This window comes from Syngnathus leptorhynchus, chromosome 5 (assembly GCF_054491065.1).
Source record: "Syngnathus leptorhynchus isolate UIUO chromosome 5, UIUO_Slep, whole genome shotgun sequence".
Taxonomy (NCBI): domain Eukaryota; kingdom Metazoa; phylum Chordata; class Actinopteri; order Syngnathiformes; family Syngnathidae; genus Syngnathus; species Syngnathus leptorhynchus.
The window spans coordinates 12,094,930-12,109,549 of record NC_141199.1 but is presented as its reverse complement, the minus strand read 5'-3'; the positions used below and the strand labels follow the sequence as shown (position 1 = coordinate 12,109,549).

General features: G+C 42.3%; 1 protein-coding gene across 5 annotated transcripts; it reads left to right on the top strand.

Annotated features, from left to right (window-relative positions):
• Positions 1 to 413: 413 nt before the first annotated feature.
• On the top strand, positions 414 to 14,402 carry lcorl (ligand dependent nuclear receptor corepressor-like). 5 transcript variants are annotated; one of them, XM_085911637.1, is made up of 8 exons: positions 414 to 611; positions 1,270 to 1,335; positions 1,995 to 2,083; positions 2,169 to 2,295; positions 2,597 to 2,821; positions 2,964 to 3,045; positions 7,724 to 12,723; positions 12,812 to 14,402. In XM_085911637.1, the coding sequence occupies exons 1-8, from the start codon at positions 518 to 520 to the stop codon at positions 12,817 to 12,819; spliced, it is 5,691 nt and encodes a 1,896-aa protein (XP_085767763.1). In that variant the 5' UTR covers positions 414 to 517; the 3' UTR covers positions 12,820 to 14,402. The 5 variants fall into 5 exon arrangements, with proteins under 5 accessions (XP_085767763.1, XP_085767762.1, XP_085767767.1 ...); XM_085911636.1 differs by having other exon boundaries at positions 2,961 to 3,045; XM_085911638.1 differs by lacking the exon at positions 414 to 611 and adding an exon at positions 839 to 905 and having other exon boundaries at positions 2,961 to 3,045.
• Positions 14,403 to 14,620: the final 218 nt, after the last annotated feature.

Genomic DNA, 14,620 nt, shown 5'->3' with positions numbered 1-14,620 from the left:
CAATCTATGTGCACATGAAGTGCTCTGAGGCCACCATGTGGTTGTTTTACACAAAGGCAGCAATTAAGCAGACAGCAGGGTTATGATTTCTGCATCTGTCACAAAATGTATTATCTTATAATTATGCATTTAAATCCATCCATCTATTTTATACAGAGCTTGTCATCGGCCTAGTGATGGTTGAATTTCTAAGTGAAAGAAATTTCTAGGTTTTGGGCTCTTTAAGTAAATATCATTTCTTTTTTGGGCAAATCATTTTACACATATTTTCATGGAGGCCATCTGTACTTGTTTATCTGGTTTTCGGATGATTTTTTACTCCATAGTTTTGGTCCTCCATAGTTCAACACCTTGATACCTTGTGTTTGTCTCCCTCAAGTGGCCAAGTGTAAGAATGCACCTGTGAGAGGAAGCCACCTACCTCACTCCGGAGCTTGCCTTTTCGGTCCGGGAGGCTCCGTCCACTTCTTTTTACTCAGTCGACGTAAGGACGGAGTGAGAGGGGGAAGGACGCAGAATGGCGGCCGTGCCGTGCTCCAAGTGCACGGCAGAAAGAAAGGGCTTTCGGCGGGAACTTGACTCTTGGCGGTACAAGCTGATTCACTGCGTCGGTATGATCCGAGAGTTGTTTTCTTAAAAATATATATTTAACTACACCGTACGGAGCGCTAGACATGAAGAGATTTGCTCCACCCGGCTATGTTACTCGGTAGCTAGTAACTAGCTGGCTCGCTAGTAGCCTAGCTTGCTAGCGCCAGCTCCGTCGGTGGGCAGCCAAAATTGACAGCGAGAATGTACCAGCTGGCTAAGCGACACATTCTCTTTGTGGCCAACGTCCTTAACACTACTTGTTTTCAACCAGGTTATGCTTTTGAGTGGTCACTCACTACACACGTAGCATGAAGGTGTGTCGTAAAATATGCCATTAGCTGTAATTGGTTCTTGAAAATTCTAATCGCCAATACCTTGCTAATATTAAGGCTGATTGGGGGGGCGGATGTTGTGGCTGAGATAAAGCAGGAACGAGAAGCCTGAATATAGATCAATACTTGCAGCGTTTTTAAAAAGTTGGAGTAAAAAACAAAAGCTGGCAACGTTGCACCTACCGCCCGTTTATCGTCTGATAAACCACTTAAATTACTGTTTTTTGTTTCATTTATTGAGGACATGGCTACATAGTTTACAAATGATTGAAAACTAACTGCAGTGTTGCACCAAATTATTATCTGTTTATAAAATAGTTGACTGTAATTTTGTTTTGTTTTGCAGGGTTTGAAAGCATTCTGGAGGGAATATATGGTTCTATGCTGGCAAGAGACCTTAACTTATTTGATGGTGGGTTCTTTGTCTAACTTGAACGACTTTTTGTATTTGTGTTAATATTTATACGAAATTCAAGAATTTTTATTCTTAAAATGAGTCCATAAGTTGCAGTACACCAAAGATAAATATACACCTGTGGAGGTAACCGTATATAGATAATTCCCAAATACTGTGGTCATCCTTTCAGCGTGCCCCAGGAAGTTATCTAGTTTTATTTAATTGGTCAGAAAATTGTTCATTTATTACTTATTGTGGCAGTAAAAAGCACACACTTCTGACTTTGAAAACATGTCTTTAATCAAAGACTGTCAACAAGTGAATAGTGTTAACTTATCTTAGTTTAACAACACAAAAACGTGCAGTAAATTCATATGTATAAACACGCCCCTAACTGCATGCCTGCTGGGTGAGAGGCATGGTTCTAATGTCCGCCACAATGTAAGGCATCTTTGTTCATCAAGTTATGCCGCTGATGTGTAGTGGCAGCACAAAACAATTAAATGCTTTTCTACTATATGTCGGGAAAAAAATTGAATTACCTTATCATTTCAGTGTGTATAGCTTTTGGTGGTGTGCAGTTTTTTTCACAAAGATTGAATAACACTATATAGATGGTTAGACAAAGCCCTTGGTCTCTGCTAATTCTTTTTTTTTATTGTCGTTCCTTTCAGACTGTGAACCCGAAGAGGTGGTTGACTGGTCTCCAGAGGGAAACTGCTCTCACTGCTCATTCTGTAACGTTCCTCTGGACAAACTCAGTGTAAGAACTGGAATAGAGCCTTGTTCAAAAGTTTTGTGCTTTCATACAAAGTGTTCTTTTGTTTATTTATTTATTTCCCTTACAGGATCTAGCACCTGCCACCACATCACCCCTCTCCTCCCCCTCTGAATTCTCTCCATGTCAAGCTCCAACCATCTCTGAGAGCAGCCACACAGCTCACAAGTTTCTTCAAGCTGTGTTCCACAAAAAAGGTGAGTCTAACCGGGCACAAGTTTGGACACAACTTGTCCTTCGTTGTTTTCATTCACAAAAACAACTGAGAATTGAAGAACACTTTTGGAGGTAATTGTTTAGATTATCACCGAGCTCAATATTCACAGCATGTTGAAATGTGTCAATTCATGCAGAGGTCTCCCAGTTCATCCTCTAAAATTTTGTGCAAATTCAACTGCGTATTGCAGGGTTGAAATCGGAATTTCCTGATATCAGAATAATCTTGAAATGATGGAAACATTTTATATAATGGGGTGGGATTTTCATTTCCTTTCTAAGATGCGTCGCCATGCTGTGATGCCAATATTCCTCGCATTGCCGAAGAGCTTATGAAGAAGATGATACACCAGTTCGCCAAGGAGTATGCATCCAAGTGCCTACTCCACACCATTTCAATGGATGTAACAACAAGGACCTCCTCGCCTTTTTCTGAAACATCAGATGCCCCCTTGGACCTCACCGTAAGCCGAAGCCCAGAAGAATCAGAAAAGGAATCTGGTACAGGTGAGTGGCAATCTTTATAAAAACCAATTTAGATTTTTGAAATAAGCACTATTCAACCACATAACTTTGTATTTAGTGTGTTAGCCTGAAAATCACACTGATTGGTAGCTAAATAACTTTTACTTAAATCTTCCTGCAGCAGATGTTGTGCTCGACCTCTCCAAAAAAAGCGGCAGCAGCTCCTCAACCTCATCAACATTGTCATCTAACGTCCAAGCCTCAGGGTAAGAAGTTTATTACGGATCAGACATTTATGGTATTGAGCCTTGTGTTGAAAAACCAGTGGAAGCTGTGCTATGACATGAAAATTACTTGGGAAAGACACTGGTTTGACATGCTAAGGGTGTGTCGCTGATTTTTACGCTCTCCAAAAGCAAGTGAGAGAATGCCATGATGGTTGTACAGTTAAGAATGTTTACGATGGGTCGATTGTTGAACGCTATGCTATGCACCATCTTTGATCGACTGCACCTTGGCTCATTTCATTTTTAGTTGTTGTTTTGGATTTTGGTTAAGTGGGGTTGACTCTTCTATCTCTTGAGCGGTAACGTCACAGCATTGGCACCGTATCTCAACCAATGCCAAAAGCCCAGCCAGCATTGTCCACTGACGAGTTGCATTACAATATCCTATCATGAGTTTATTTCCTTTTCAAACCTATCCACTTCTGAATCCGATTAACACGTACATCAGACTGTCACTGAAGGATAGCAAACCTGCAGCGGTTGTTTGTGAGTAACGCCAGCCATTCACAGACTGTCCCACCTGGTCGTGAAGAGGCTGTGTGTGAAAGAGATGAAGGTCCAGACAGAGGCATGCAATAACAGGCAGTGATGTTACCAACAAGGCATAAAGGAGTGGACCCCCTTGTCTCCTATGCCCAAATCACACCCTCTCCATCACCTCCATCTTGACCCTGCTGTTTGGTCCTCCCATCCCTAGGAGGCAGCTCAGGCAGAAGGAGTACATTGAGAGGAGTTTGGAGCTGTCTGAGGGGTTGCTGTCCAAGGCCTTGAAGGACATACGCTCAGGAAGGCTGCAAGAGCAGCGTGCTGCATTGCTATACGGAATTCCCCTTCGCACCCTGAGGCGGGGCCTGGAAGACTGGTCAGAAGGACGGTTGGGAGGCCTGCAGCCAGCGTCACAAAGCCACAGAGATTTCAGGGAGGAAATGACAACGTACAGCGCGATGTCATCCACGCTTGGCGGCGAAGCCCGTCTCGTCCTGCAGAAGGTGGCGGCGTGGGCCGAGCGGGCTGAAATTGGAGGAGATGCCGAAGAGAACGGCGATCTCAGCTTCTCTCTGTCCTCCCTTCCCTTTTATCAGCCAAGTGCTCTACACTCCTCTTTTCCCCAGCTCAGGGATGCTCTCAAGCCCCCTCCAAGTCCCACTCCCAGTCTCGAGGCCCCCGCACCCCTTCGTATCCCTCAGGTCCGTTCCATGTCCAATCACGGCAGGTTACCCCCAGCCGAGATTCACAGTACTACCGAAAACCGCCGTACCTCACCAACAGAAGGTGCTGCCAATGTATTGACAACCACTGCCAGACCTTCGTCGTTCCTCAAACTCAGATCGCCTTTCCTGGTACACGGCTGTGCGGGAAATGCCAACCAATCACCTCTTCGTCTGGTGCAACGCAGCTCCTCTTTGGATGATTCCGAGGAGGGAGCAGACCGCCGCGACAAAGACAAGCAACCCAGGAAGAAACGTGGACGGTACCGTCAGTATGACCACGAACTGATGGAGGAAGCCATCACTATGGTGATGGCTGGCCGCATGAGTGTATCTAAGGCCCAGGGAGTTTATGGTGTACCTCACAGCACACTGGAATACAAAGTTAAGGAGCGCACCGGAACACTGAAAAATCCTCCCAAGAAGAAACCTGCCATCTCTTTCTCGTCTGGTTCCACTTTGTCTGGAACTATTACCGGTTCTACTAACTCAGGGACTCTTGCCTCACCCGCTGCTGCAAATATGTTCTAGACAAAGAAACGTGTCCAGAACTCCACCTCTTACAAGATTAATGTTTTCTTGGGATCTTGATAAAACACATCACATGCCTTTCCAAATATACGGTTATATTATTCAGGTTCGACTGTGAGTCTGTTTTTGATAGTCATACTTTCTGCTGTGTTTCTGCAATTTGGTCCTGGACTTTGACTGAGTTCCCGCCGGGATAGGGAGATTTTCAAGAGGCATTTCTCCACAGAGGCTGACGTTTTTCATATCATTTTTATTCTGTGGAAATGAATTTCATATTTTAGTACAATTATCAAAAAGGAAAAGAGTAGACGACTGGTTTTAATTTTAAGATAGATTTCCTGAAAAACGTCAATGTGTTCTCTTGTACTTGGAATGCTGATCTTCTAATCTAGGTCTTTCTTTGATTGTAATAGTCTGGTCCTAAACCACCAGTCATGAGCTCAGATTTCCCAGGATCAAATGGCTGAAATGCAGTGACAGTAAAAAGATGACTCCAGTGTTAGGAAAATAGGTTCTTCAGGTTTGCCGTAACTCTTAATTCTCCTTGTTAATGAAGGAATGATGATTGTCATTTGCAGCTTTCTAGCTCTCTGGGTATCTGACCAAGGCCATTGAAGTGACTTAGAGCCATCATAACAATAAACTCATTGTAATTATTGTTATACACCTCTGCAAATAGGAAGATTGTATATTGTTAATTAACTACTGTGATAACTATTTTAGTGTGAGTTTTTGTTGAATCGAATAGTATGAGGGGAAGAAAAAAAAAAGTCATGTGTTGTCCTTGTTTTTTTCTCTATTTGTTGTGGGAATGCATTTGTGTAGCATGTTTTCAAATGTGCACTGAGAAGCTCAGGCACTATGTTATTGTGTATGTGTATTGTTCAAGATGTTTTATGACCTCAGATGTTGACTAATGTTGCTACTGTAGCTGCATTACTGTACAACCTCATACATGACTGCTGCTTAAAATGTCTCTTTTTACGGAACCATTAGTTCCATAAAAGTCTGCAGTTTATTTCAACCAAGATGACAGGGAGTTGGCATGCAAAGACATAACTTAATGCGGATTGCGTGTCCTAATGGTTGATTGTGGTGACGGCTGCAGTTTGACAGGGGCTCGACTCAATGCACGGCTTTCTGCCTTGGAAATGGTGGTTGACCTTGAGAACGACTGACCTCCGACAACCACACCGACGGCGTTAATACCAAAGCAGCAGTTCAGTTCAGGGTTACCAACAACAAGCTGTTTTGCTATTTGCTGGGATGTCAGCCCGCATGCCTCTCGAGCGAACCTCAATGTCGCATATACCTCTGAACTTAATTTGCCTAAAGCCTGGCTTCAGGTTATTTTTCTTCACCACCGTCTGTTTCAAGGGTTATGGAATGGTACTTTACCGAGTTCTGTCTCTTAAGGAACACCGTGTAAATTTAGTCCCATCTTTGGCACGTACTACAATTTTTAGTGGTTTTATCGGGCACTGTGGCATTTACAGATCTGCCTTGTTTTTGTAACTTGGTTTACATTCTTGTTCATCTTATGTGCTTTGAATTTGATCAGATGATACTCTGATACTGGATATCTCCGCTTGTGAATGTTCTTGATGTTTCTTCAACATCAGTGGCTGTAACTATACTGTACCGCAACAAGATGTCTCTATTTTTGCTTGCTACTTACTATATGAACAACTCTGTTTACAACCAAACCTAAACGTCTCTTGACAAACAGAAAGCTGAGTGATTAGGTACAGTATGTACAGTACATTTATTTGCAGTATATTTAGATGGCCAGCTTAGCTAGTTGCCCCTTCCCTGTTGGTAAATCATAAGAGAATCCTGCCACTTTTGCATTGGTGTTATTGCACTTTGAGTTATTCAAATCATATCTCTGAAAACCTATAATGTGTGGTACATATTAATTTATTTGCGTTTCAAAGCTGGCCGCGTTTTACTAGTTTACTTGTTGTATTCATTGATTTGTAATAGAGCACTTAAATTTAATGTAAAATGTGTATTGCAAAAATTGCATGAATGCTTTTAAATGTTAACCTATTGTATTTAATTTATTCCCCAAATGACACCCATGAATGTTGTGATGAAGTGATTATTGAGTAATTAGTAGACAATAAAAAGGAACACTAGAACGTAACAGATTTTGGAAGAAACAGACTTATCACAAGTTCAGCATGCTCTGTGCTTGTCGCGCTACAGAGCTTCATTCTTGAAGGACTGGAGCTGCTACATTGCCATTGAGTACATAATGATCTTAGTTTTTCTTCAGATTTTATTGTACGCTTTCACTATAGTGTCGTTATTAATCTTAATCAAATATCCATGTATCGTATCCATGAAGGATAGTCAATAAATAAATAAAAGAATATACAGGTAATATAACACTGGCATCATACCTCAAGCAGGCCTCTGCTCTACTGGATTTAGACTAGTCCATTACCGGCGAGGTCTAGATTTAAACCCAACCTAAGAGTTTGACAATGGCATAACATTTCAAACATGTTATTGTTTGTGTTGTTTATTGTGAAATCTTTTGTCATGACCTGATTTAACTGTTGACTTGTACAATAGTTGGTTGATCCGTTGAGATTGTTGGTGAAAGTGCCGTACAAAGGTTTGAGCGTTTCTACAATCATTCCTGCTGTGTTTAGCAGAATGTTCATTTGCCTTCTGCAACTCAATAAAACGGCTCTCAACAAAGTCCTCATTTGTCATAATTTTTACCTTTTGAATTTGATAGTTTACCTGGTCATCTTGTGATACATATGTGGGCCATTTATGAATTGATGGATGCATTATACTTTAGTCAGACTTTGTAGGTACTCTGTACAATGACTTTATGATTCAAAATTTGACCCAGCCAAGATATCAGACTACTAACTAATTCCTTTGTATTTTGCTCCTAGCTGCCCATCTACTACAGAAAAAGAAGAATCAAGAGCTATAGAACAGAGGAAGTGCCACCAGCAATCTGCACTGGATATTGTCCTTAGCTCTCTCTGCCCAGCACATTGTTCCTTACTCTACCAGATGCTGAAGTTGGCACACACGGAAAAATTGCTCCCATCCCCTGCCCACAAACCTGTTGATCCTACAGAAGCTTACGAGTGTCATTGTGAAGTACAAGCAGATGACGTCCTTAATGACCATAAAGCACTTACCAGCAGCAGCAGTTCAACATACCCTTTGTCTGATTGTGGTCATCAAGGGTGTGGAAGCACAGCCTGCCATCCGAGCAACTTACCTTTAAAAGGCTGTAAAAGTGTAGCTCCTTCGAACCTAAACAACATCAGTATGCAAACTTGTAGGATACATACCAACACTCCAATTTGTCCTGAGAGGCTCCACTGTACTTCTAGCCAAAGGCTGCCTGCTGATCCCATCAACAACTTGATGTGTTCATTTGGTCCTTGCTCTTCAGTCCACTGCAAGCACTCTTATTTATGTGCTAGGAACCACACACGTGTGACCCATCCTAAGAAAACAAGAGGAGATTGTGAGCTCCCTCCTGTCCTGAATAGAGAGCATAGCCCTTCTCCTCCACCCCTTTTGCCAATTGATAAATTAACCAATGAAATGCCACCTTCCCTGCTTCACCATAACCAAGAAGGGGAATGTGCCCAAATGATTAATGATCGCCCAGGAAGGCGCCAGAAGTCCAAAGTAGACGCAACAAAAACAGTGGAGCATGAATCTTTGCCTCCAAGAAATAGTCAAGCTGCGGAGAACCCAAGTGGGAGTTTATTGCAGGATGTGGTGAACCGCTTCACTGAGAAACTCGATACCATCAGACCTCCAGAGAAAGACCCAGCTTTGCAGTCGTCACCTATTGATGTTCCTGAACAGGAGCACCTACAGTCCTCCTTAACTAGCCAGAACTTGAAATTTCCTGCTGATGCCCTTCTGACTGAAATTATTACCACTGTGCTACATACACGCAGTGCCAGCGACTATAACCTCAGTGAGCTCTTTCATCGCCAATATACCAACGATCCCAAATCGCCTAATACGCGCTTGCGTCGTCGCCAGGAAGTGCTTGCTGCTCTGGCGACACCTGTCGATGGTGCTTCGACCCGAAGGCAAAGCTTGCAAATTAAACGAGAGCTTGCAATGTTTAACTTGCCGTACAAGAGAAAGTCATCACGAGCAAAGAGATCACAATTGAAAGAAAGTCATGAAGCTGTAAATACATGTAGCACTTTGTTGGACACAAACGTGATGCCAGAAGAGGAAAGAGAACCTGAGTTAGATATGGACTATCAAGGAGTTATGGGGGCACAGCTTAACATTATTACTCCGGAAAGTAACATAAATGAAGTCAAAGATGATGAAACCGAGGGAATTGAGAAAAAAGAAGCGACCATAGAAGAAAAAGACCCAAACCAAACAATGTCCCATGACCAGCAAAGCAAATTATGCAACCATTCTCAAGTAGACAATGAGGAATCACAGGTGAGAACTCAGTGTGACACACATTGCCAAACGGACAAGGTTACTGCAATATATGATGCCATGATTCTTGAAAATGCCTCATTAAGTCAAGGCCGTGGCACTTCTGATAATGGACCAGTTGAAGATCAAAGCCATACAACTGTTACTGACAGTCATCAAAGTCAAAAATCCTCCCCCAATGACTCAAGGAGATCACGGAGGAACATTGTGCCTCCGCAACGATTCTCCTCTTACGTCACAGAAACCAGGAAGATGCTCTTTGCAGCTTGTTTCTCTGAAAGTATATTCAACCAGAGAACAAATAACAAAAATATTGTCACATCCACAACCTCAGATGCCTTATTGAAAAAACTCGATGTTAATGATGTTCATCTTGAATCAAACACCAAAACGTCTAATCTCCCTGACACATCTACATCAATCAGTAGAGAAAGACACAGTTCATCTCATACAGAATCAAGAGAGCAAAACGCGGATGTGCGACAAACAGCAGCAGTTAAAAAGACCACGTCCATTGCGAAACCTTCAGAAGAAACACAACCATATCCAAAAAGACAATCAGTCGAAAATACTGCATCAAGAAGGCTCCAATATCCAAATGTTGGGGTTACTACCAGGTCTGCCGCCTATGATCAGAATTCTTGTACCTCTCCAGTCCCTTACAAAAGCCCAATTCGGTTAATGTTTGTATCACCATTAAAAGATAAAGACGGTACTGTATATAGTCTTACGTCGCCAAGATCTGGCTCAAATGCAGAAACAGAGGAACCCTTTGACCCATGCAAATCGCCGTCCTGGGCAGACACACCCGAGCAGAAGCAAAGCCAGATGACTGAATGTGCCATACCACGTCTCAGGCCTAGTCGCAAATCCTCTACCTCACCTTTTAAATATGCAGGGACCTCAAGAAAGTCTCCTTCAAAGCGGCCGATGTCAGATTCTTCACCAGCCAAGCAACCTTTCTCAACTCCTAAGTCTTCTTCTCCCCCTAAGTGTGGTTCCTCAACCGTCAAGTTGTTATCCTTATCACCCGAGCACGCTCTTTCACCATTAAAGTCGGCTTCCTCATCATCTGAATTAGCATCTGCTCCATTTAAGGCAAGTTCCTCACCAGCTAAGTCCCTCTCTTCATCACCCAAGTCAACATCTGGAAAATGTACTTCACCAAAGTCTTCCTCCCCCAAAACAGCATCTAAGAGATCAGGTGAAGTCACTCCACCTAAGAATTCATTTGGAATGATGAGCCGATCACCGGGCGACTTGCAATCATTCCATGAACTCACTCCCCTGAAAAGACGCCCAGGGCGGCCTAAGAAGCTGGGGCCGCATCTGGAGCAAAAAGCGAAGAGACCAATTGGTCGACCACGGAAACAGAAGCCTGAACACGCAGCGACAGGGACAAGCACGGCAAATGTATCCGTAGACACGGAGGAGAAAGTCAACAAGAATCTCAAAATAACCGTTGTCTACGGCCGTTCAAGAAGAAACAAACGATTAGTTTCTGAGAGTTTTGATCAGCTCCAAACAGAATTCAGAGATGCTTGTCGAGCAGTAGGTCTTAAAAACGACTTGAATGGAACACAAAACTCTAAAATCAATATTGGTGATCCCAAAATGGGTTCACCAGAATTTCCTGAAGGGTTAGATAATGCCAACCCTGTCAAAGTGGCTGCACGGGACCTGAGCAGTAAGATTAAATGCCAGAAAAGAGAGAAGGCCTTACCTTCTAGGAAACCAGGTAGACCAGCAAAAGTGAAAATCTCCGGAATCTCGGTCACTGTTACCACAGTGTCACCAAAGCAACGTAAAATATTGATTGAGAAGAATGCTCCTGATAAACAAAAGAACAAGAAAGCACTTTTGCCAGAATTTCAAAGTTCTAAAGAGTCCAAAAGAGTTAGGTGTCCATCAATTAGCAAAAGCTTGCAACCGGAGGAACAAAGAGAATGCGAGCGTAAAAAGTGTAACCAAGGACTCAATCAGCCTTCGGCTGTGCGTCATTCAAAAAGAGTGATCAAACCCTCAATCTATTTCTTGCATGCCATTGCCAGCTCCACAACTCGAACATACAGTCACAGTAATGCTCTGTTACGGCGCTCCAAACAACTTCTGCTGAACAAGGCCTGCAATCAAAGAAAACAAGAAAAAGAAAACAGAATCGAACATTCGGCAGTGAAAAGGCACCGTTCCGAACATGAGAAGAATAACATCTCTCGGGATCTCGCGCGAGTAGCGGGTGTTTCTTTAGACTCCATTTTTGCTCCAAAGGAGACACTACGCTGGTGGGCAGCATCAGCTGAACAAGAAACCTTGGACCAAGAACTTGCCAGACGCATTCAGCTCATGTCGGACACCTGGGTCTCAGATGCGGCGGAAAACCAGAGGGAAGATTTCCCACTCAAAATAAATACTGAACAAACTGGGTCATCCGTTGCCAAGACCGAACATTCTTCAGTGGTTCAAACACTGTTCAACTGCCCTCCTACTAAACCCCGATCCTGTAGCATGCGGCAGATCAGCTCCTGGTTTATGGAGACCACAGAGACACAGTCGCTGGCTATCGTCAAGAGGAAAAGTTCTCGCAATCGTTACGAAGTTATGCACTTCCCTCGCTCCGTTAACAAACAAGGTGTCAAGTGCCAAAGTCCTCAGGCAGAAAGACTTCGCAGACATCTCAAGAAATTTGCCAGAACAGTGCCAAAGAGCCCTGCCCAACTTGAAAAGGCTCAAAAAAGATTAACAAAAATGAAAGAAGCTCAATCAATTCATAATGTTAAGCATCGACTCTTGATTCACAAGAGCGAAAGGGCTATCTTCAGTCAAGGAACTCGAAGACGGCAGCGCTTAAGCAAATACCAGGCCACACTACTTCGGGCAAGGAAACGCTTCCTGACCCAAAAAGAAAGAAAGTGGACAAAGAAGGAAAAAAATGCACAAGTGAGTCCATGTAAGCCAAAAGTAGCAATCGGACTTCAACCAAAACTGGAAATATTGAAGTCGCTAAAAGACGACTTTTCTGAAGGTTCTGAGAACAGTTCTAAATCCCAATCCAAGGAGCCTGTGGGTACACCAAAAGAGCAGAACGTCTGCTCTCAAGCCTGGAGTCCTGAGACCCTGAAGGAATGTCGGGTATTTCTGAAAAAGATCAACTATCAGCAGAGACATACAGACAACATATCAGCAGAGGAGTGGCACTCTTGTACCGTGACACTGGATAAGTCGGCATTTGTGTTTGCTGGAAAGAACAGACAACTGGTAGAAGTCGTTAAAGCTGTGAAAAAAAATGGCACAGATTCCGCATGTGAATCAGTCCAGAAGCTGGATGAAATGCCTTTGAGGAGGCAGAAGGGCAAACGTCCTGGCCTTGTGTCTGCTGAAGCGCCACCCGCTAAAACGTTGAGACAATCGCGGATGAAGGGCTTAAGTGGGCCAAGGTGGTGCGACTTTGTGCTGGGTAACTACCTTTTTTCTTTACTGAATCTGTCAGAACTATCGTTGTAAACCAAACAAAATCATCTGTAATTGTTTTTCTTCTCTGGCAGGAAACTAGATGACGCACAAGGCCTCCGTCCTTCGTGGGAAAACCAACTGTGGTGTTTTGTGGTGCCTTTGGACACTGAGCTGAATGTGTGGACTGACCGATGGTTCAGTCTTTCCCTCAGCAATTATGTAGCAGTCTAACTTAAGAAAAGCTTGATGTTGCACTATTTTTATATGTAGGGATTGGACTTTTTGATAAATACCCCTTGTCTTTGATAAAAAAACAAAACAACAACAACAAAAAACATGCCTCGTCTGAAGAGCTGTCTGTAAGACAAATGTCGACTGTAAGAAGACAGCACTGTGCCCTAGAAATAAGTCTTGGTCAAGACTGCCTCTTCCCCCCCAGCAAACAAATTTTGGACAGTGAAATAATTGATGGTACAGTTTAAACGTCGACGGCGGATTGCAACTTGGGAACTACAATTCCTTTGTAATTAGCCGCTGGTCTTGCCAACAAACACACGATTAGCACAAACATAATTAATGAAGGTATTGGCATCATGTAGGTTGTTTTTTTTTTTTTATTAATTTTTTATTGCAGATTTTGTCATTTTCACCCAAACAAAGCATTTATTGTCACAAATGGGACATTTCTTGCACTATCCCGTTTGAGATTTGGAGGCCCGCCTTTTAGATTCCTCCCCCATGTTTTGCACATTCTTTTCCACTACCAACACCTACTGAACAACTCGAGAATTGTATGTGGTGCAATACAGACCCAGATGTTTTTTGTTGTTTTTTTTTTCTATCAGTATCTACTCATTATTTTATTACTGACATGTATGTACACGAGCTGGACATTGGAATTAGAACTAAATTTCCTAGACTGAGTAAAATTCTTTGAATACAATGTATGAAGCGCCGTCTGAATGTTCTGAGCTTCTTTTTCAATGCCAGTGTTGAGGAGAATCAAGTTTTCAGGAGCACTTGCCCATGTTGTTATAGTTCAACCTGTCGTCCTCTCTTACCCATGATTCGTTGGCTAGTAGTTGTGATTAAATCAACTGGCCCGAGTTTGACAAATTCTTAGTGATGTAATCCCAGCCCTGAATGTGACTTTTAGATCCCAAACTAAAGCAAAAAAATATATATACACCTTATTATAAATCATAGCATTAATGAATGTTCCAGAATTATATCCTATTTAAATGCAGTTGAGAGATGTTGGATTTTCAAGCTCCTGTTTTTTTTTTTCCTTCTGTGTGCAGCATGAGATCTCTTATGAGGTCCACTGTCTTTTTCCTCCAAGATGTATGAATGTTGACTTAACACTAATCTTGGATGAAACTCAAATTTGTCCTTTCCCCTTTATGTAGCGAGTGACTTTATCCAAGATTTTTCTTTTATATATATATATATTTTACTATATCTCTGTACAGAAACAGTGTGTGCCTGACTACCCGTGTATTTATGTCACTGCGGTCACATTTTAGGGTGGTGACCCGTTTTGGGGGGCAAATAACCCGCTCCAAAATAATCTGGTGCTAAACTTCTGTTGTATTTTTTTTTTTTTCTTGTGGTTTTGTACTGTCCTTTAATGATACAACTGCGGCTGTATTTGGAGGAATAAAGATGTTTTTCCCCCCTAAATTTCAACTGTCATGATTAAACTCATATTGTTGACACCAGTGAAAATCCACGAGGCTAGAAGTTGAAAAATTGCAACCATGAATTTTTATATACACACACACACTACCGTTCAAAAGTTTGAGGTCACTTAGAAATGTCTTTTTTTTTTTTTTTCATCACTATTTTTCAATGATAACATAAAATAATCAGGAAAACACTCTATACATTGTTAATGTGGT

Excerpts from the sequence above, each read along its gene's own strand:
- lcorl (XM_085911636.1), top strand. The coding sequence starts at position 518 with ATGGCGGCCGTGCCGTGCTCCAAGTGCACGGCAGAAAGAAAGGGCTTT. Across the intron at positions 612-1,269 it reads CAAGCTGATTCACTGCGTCG|GGTTTGAAAGCATTCTGGAG; the intron begins GTATGATCCGAG and ends TTTGTTTTGCAG. Across the intron at positions 1,336-1,994 it reads AGACCTTAACTTATTTGATG|ACTGTGAACCCGAAGAGGTG; the intron begins GTGGGTTCTTTG and ends CGTTCCTTTCAG.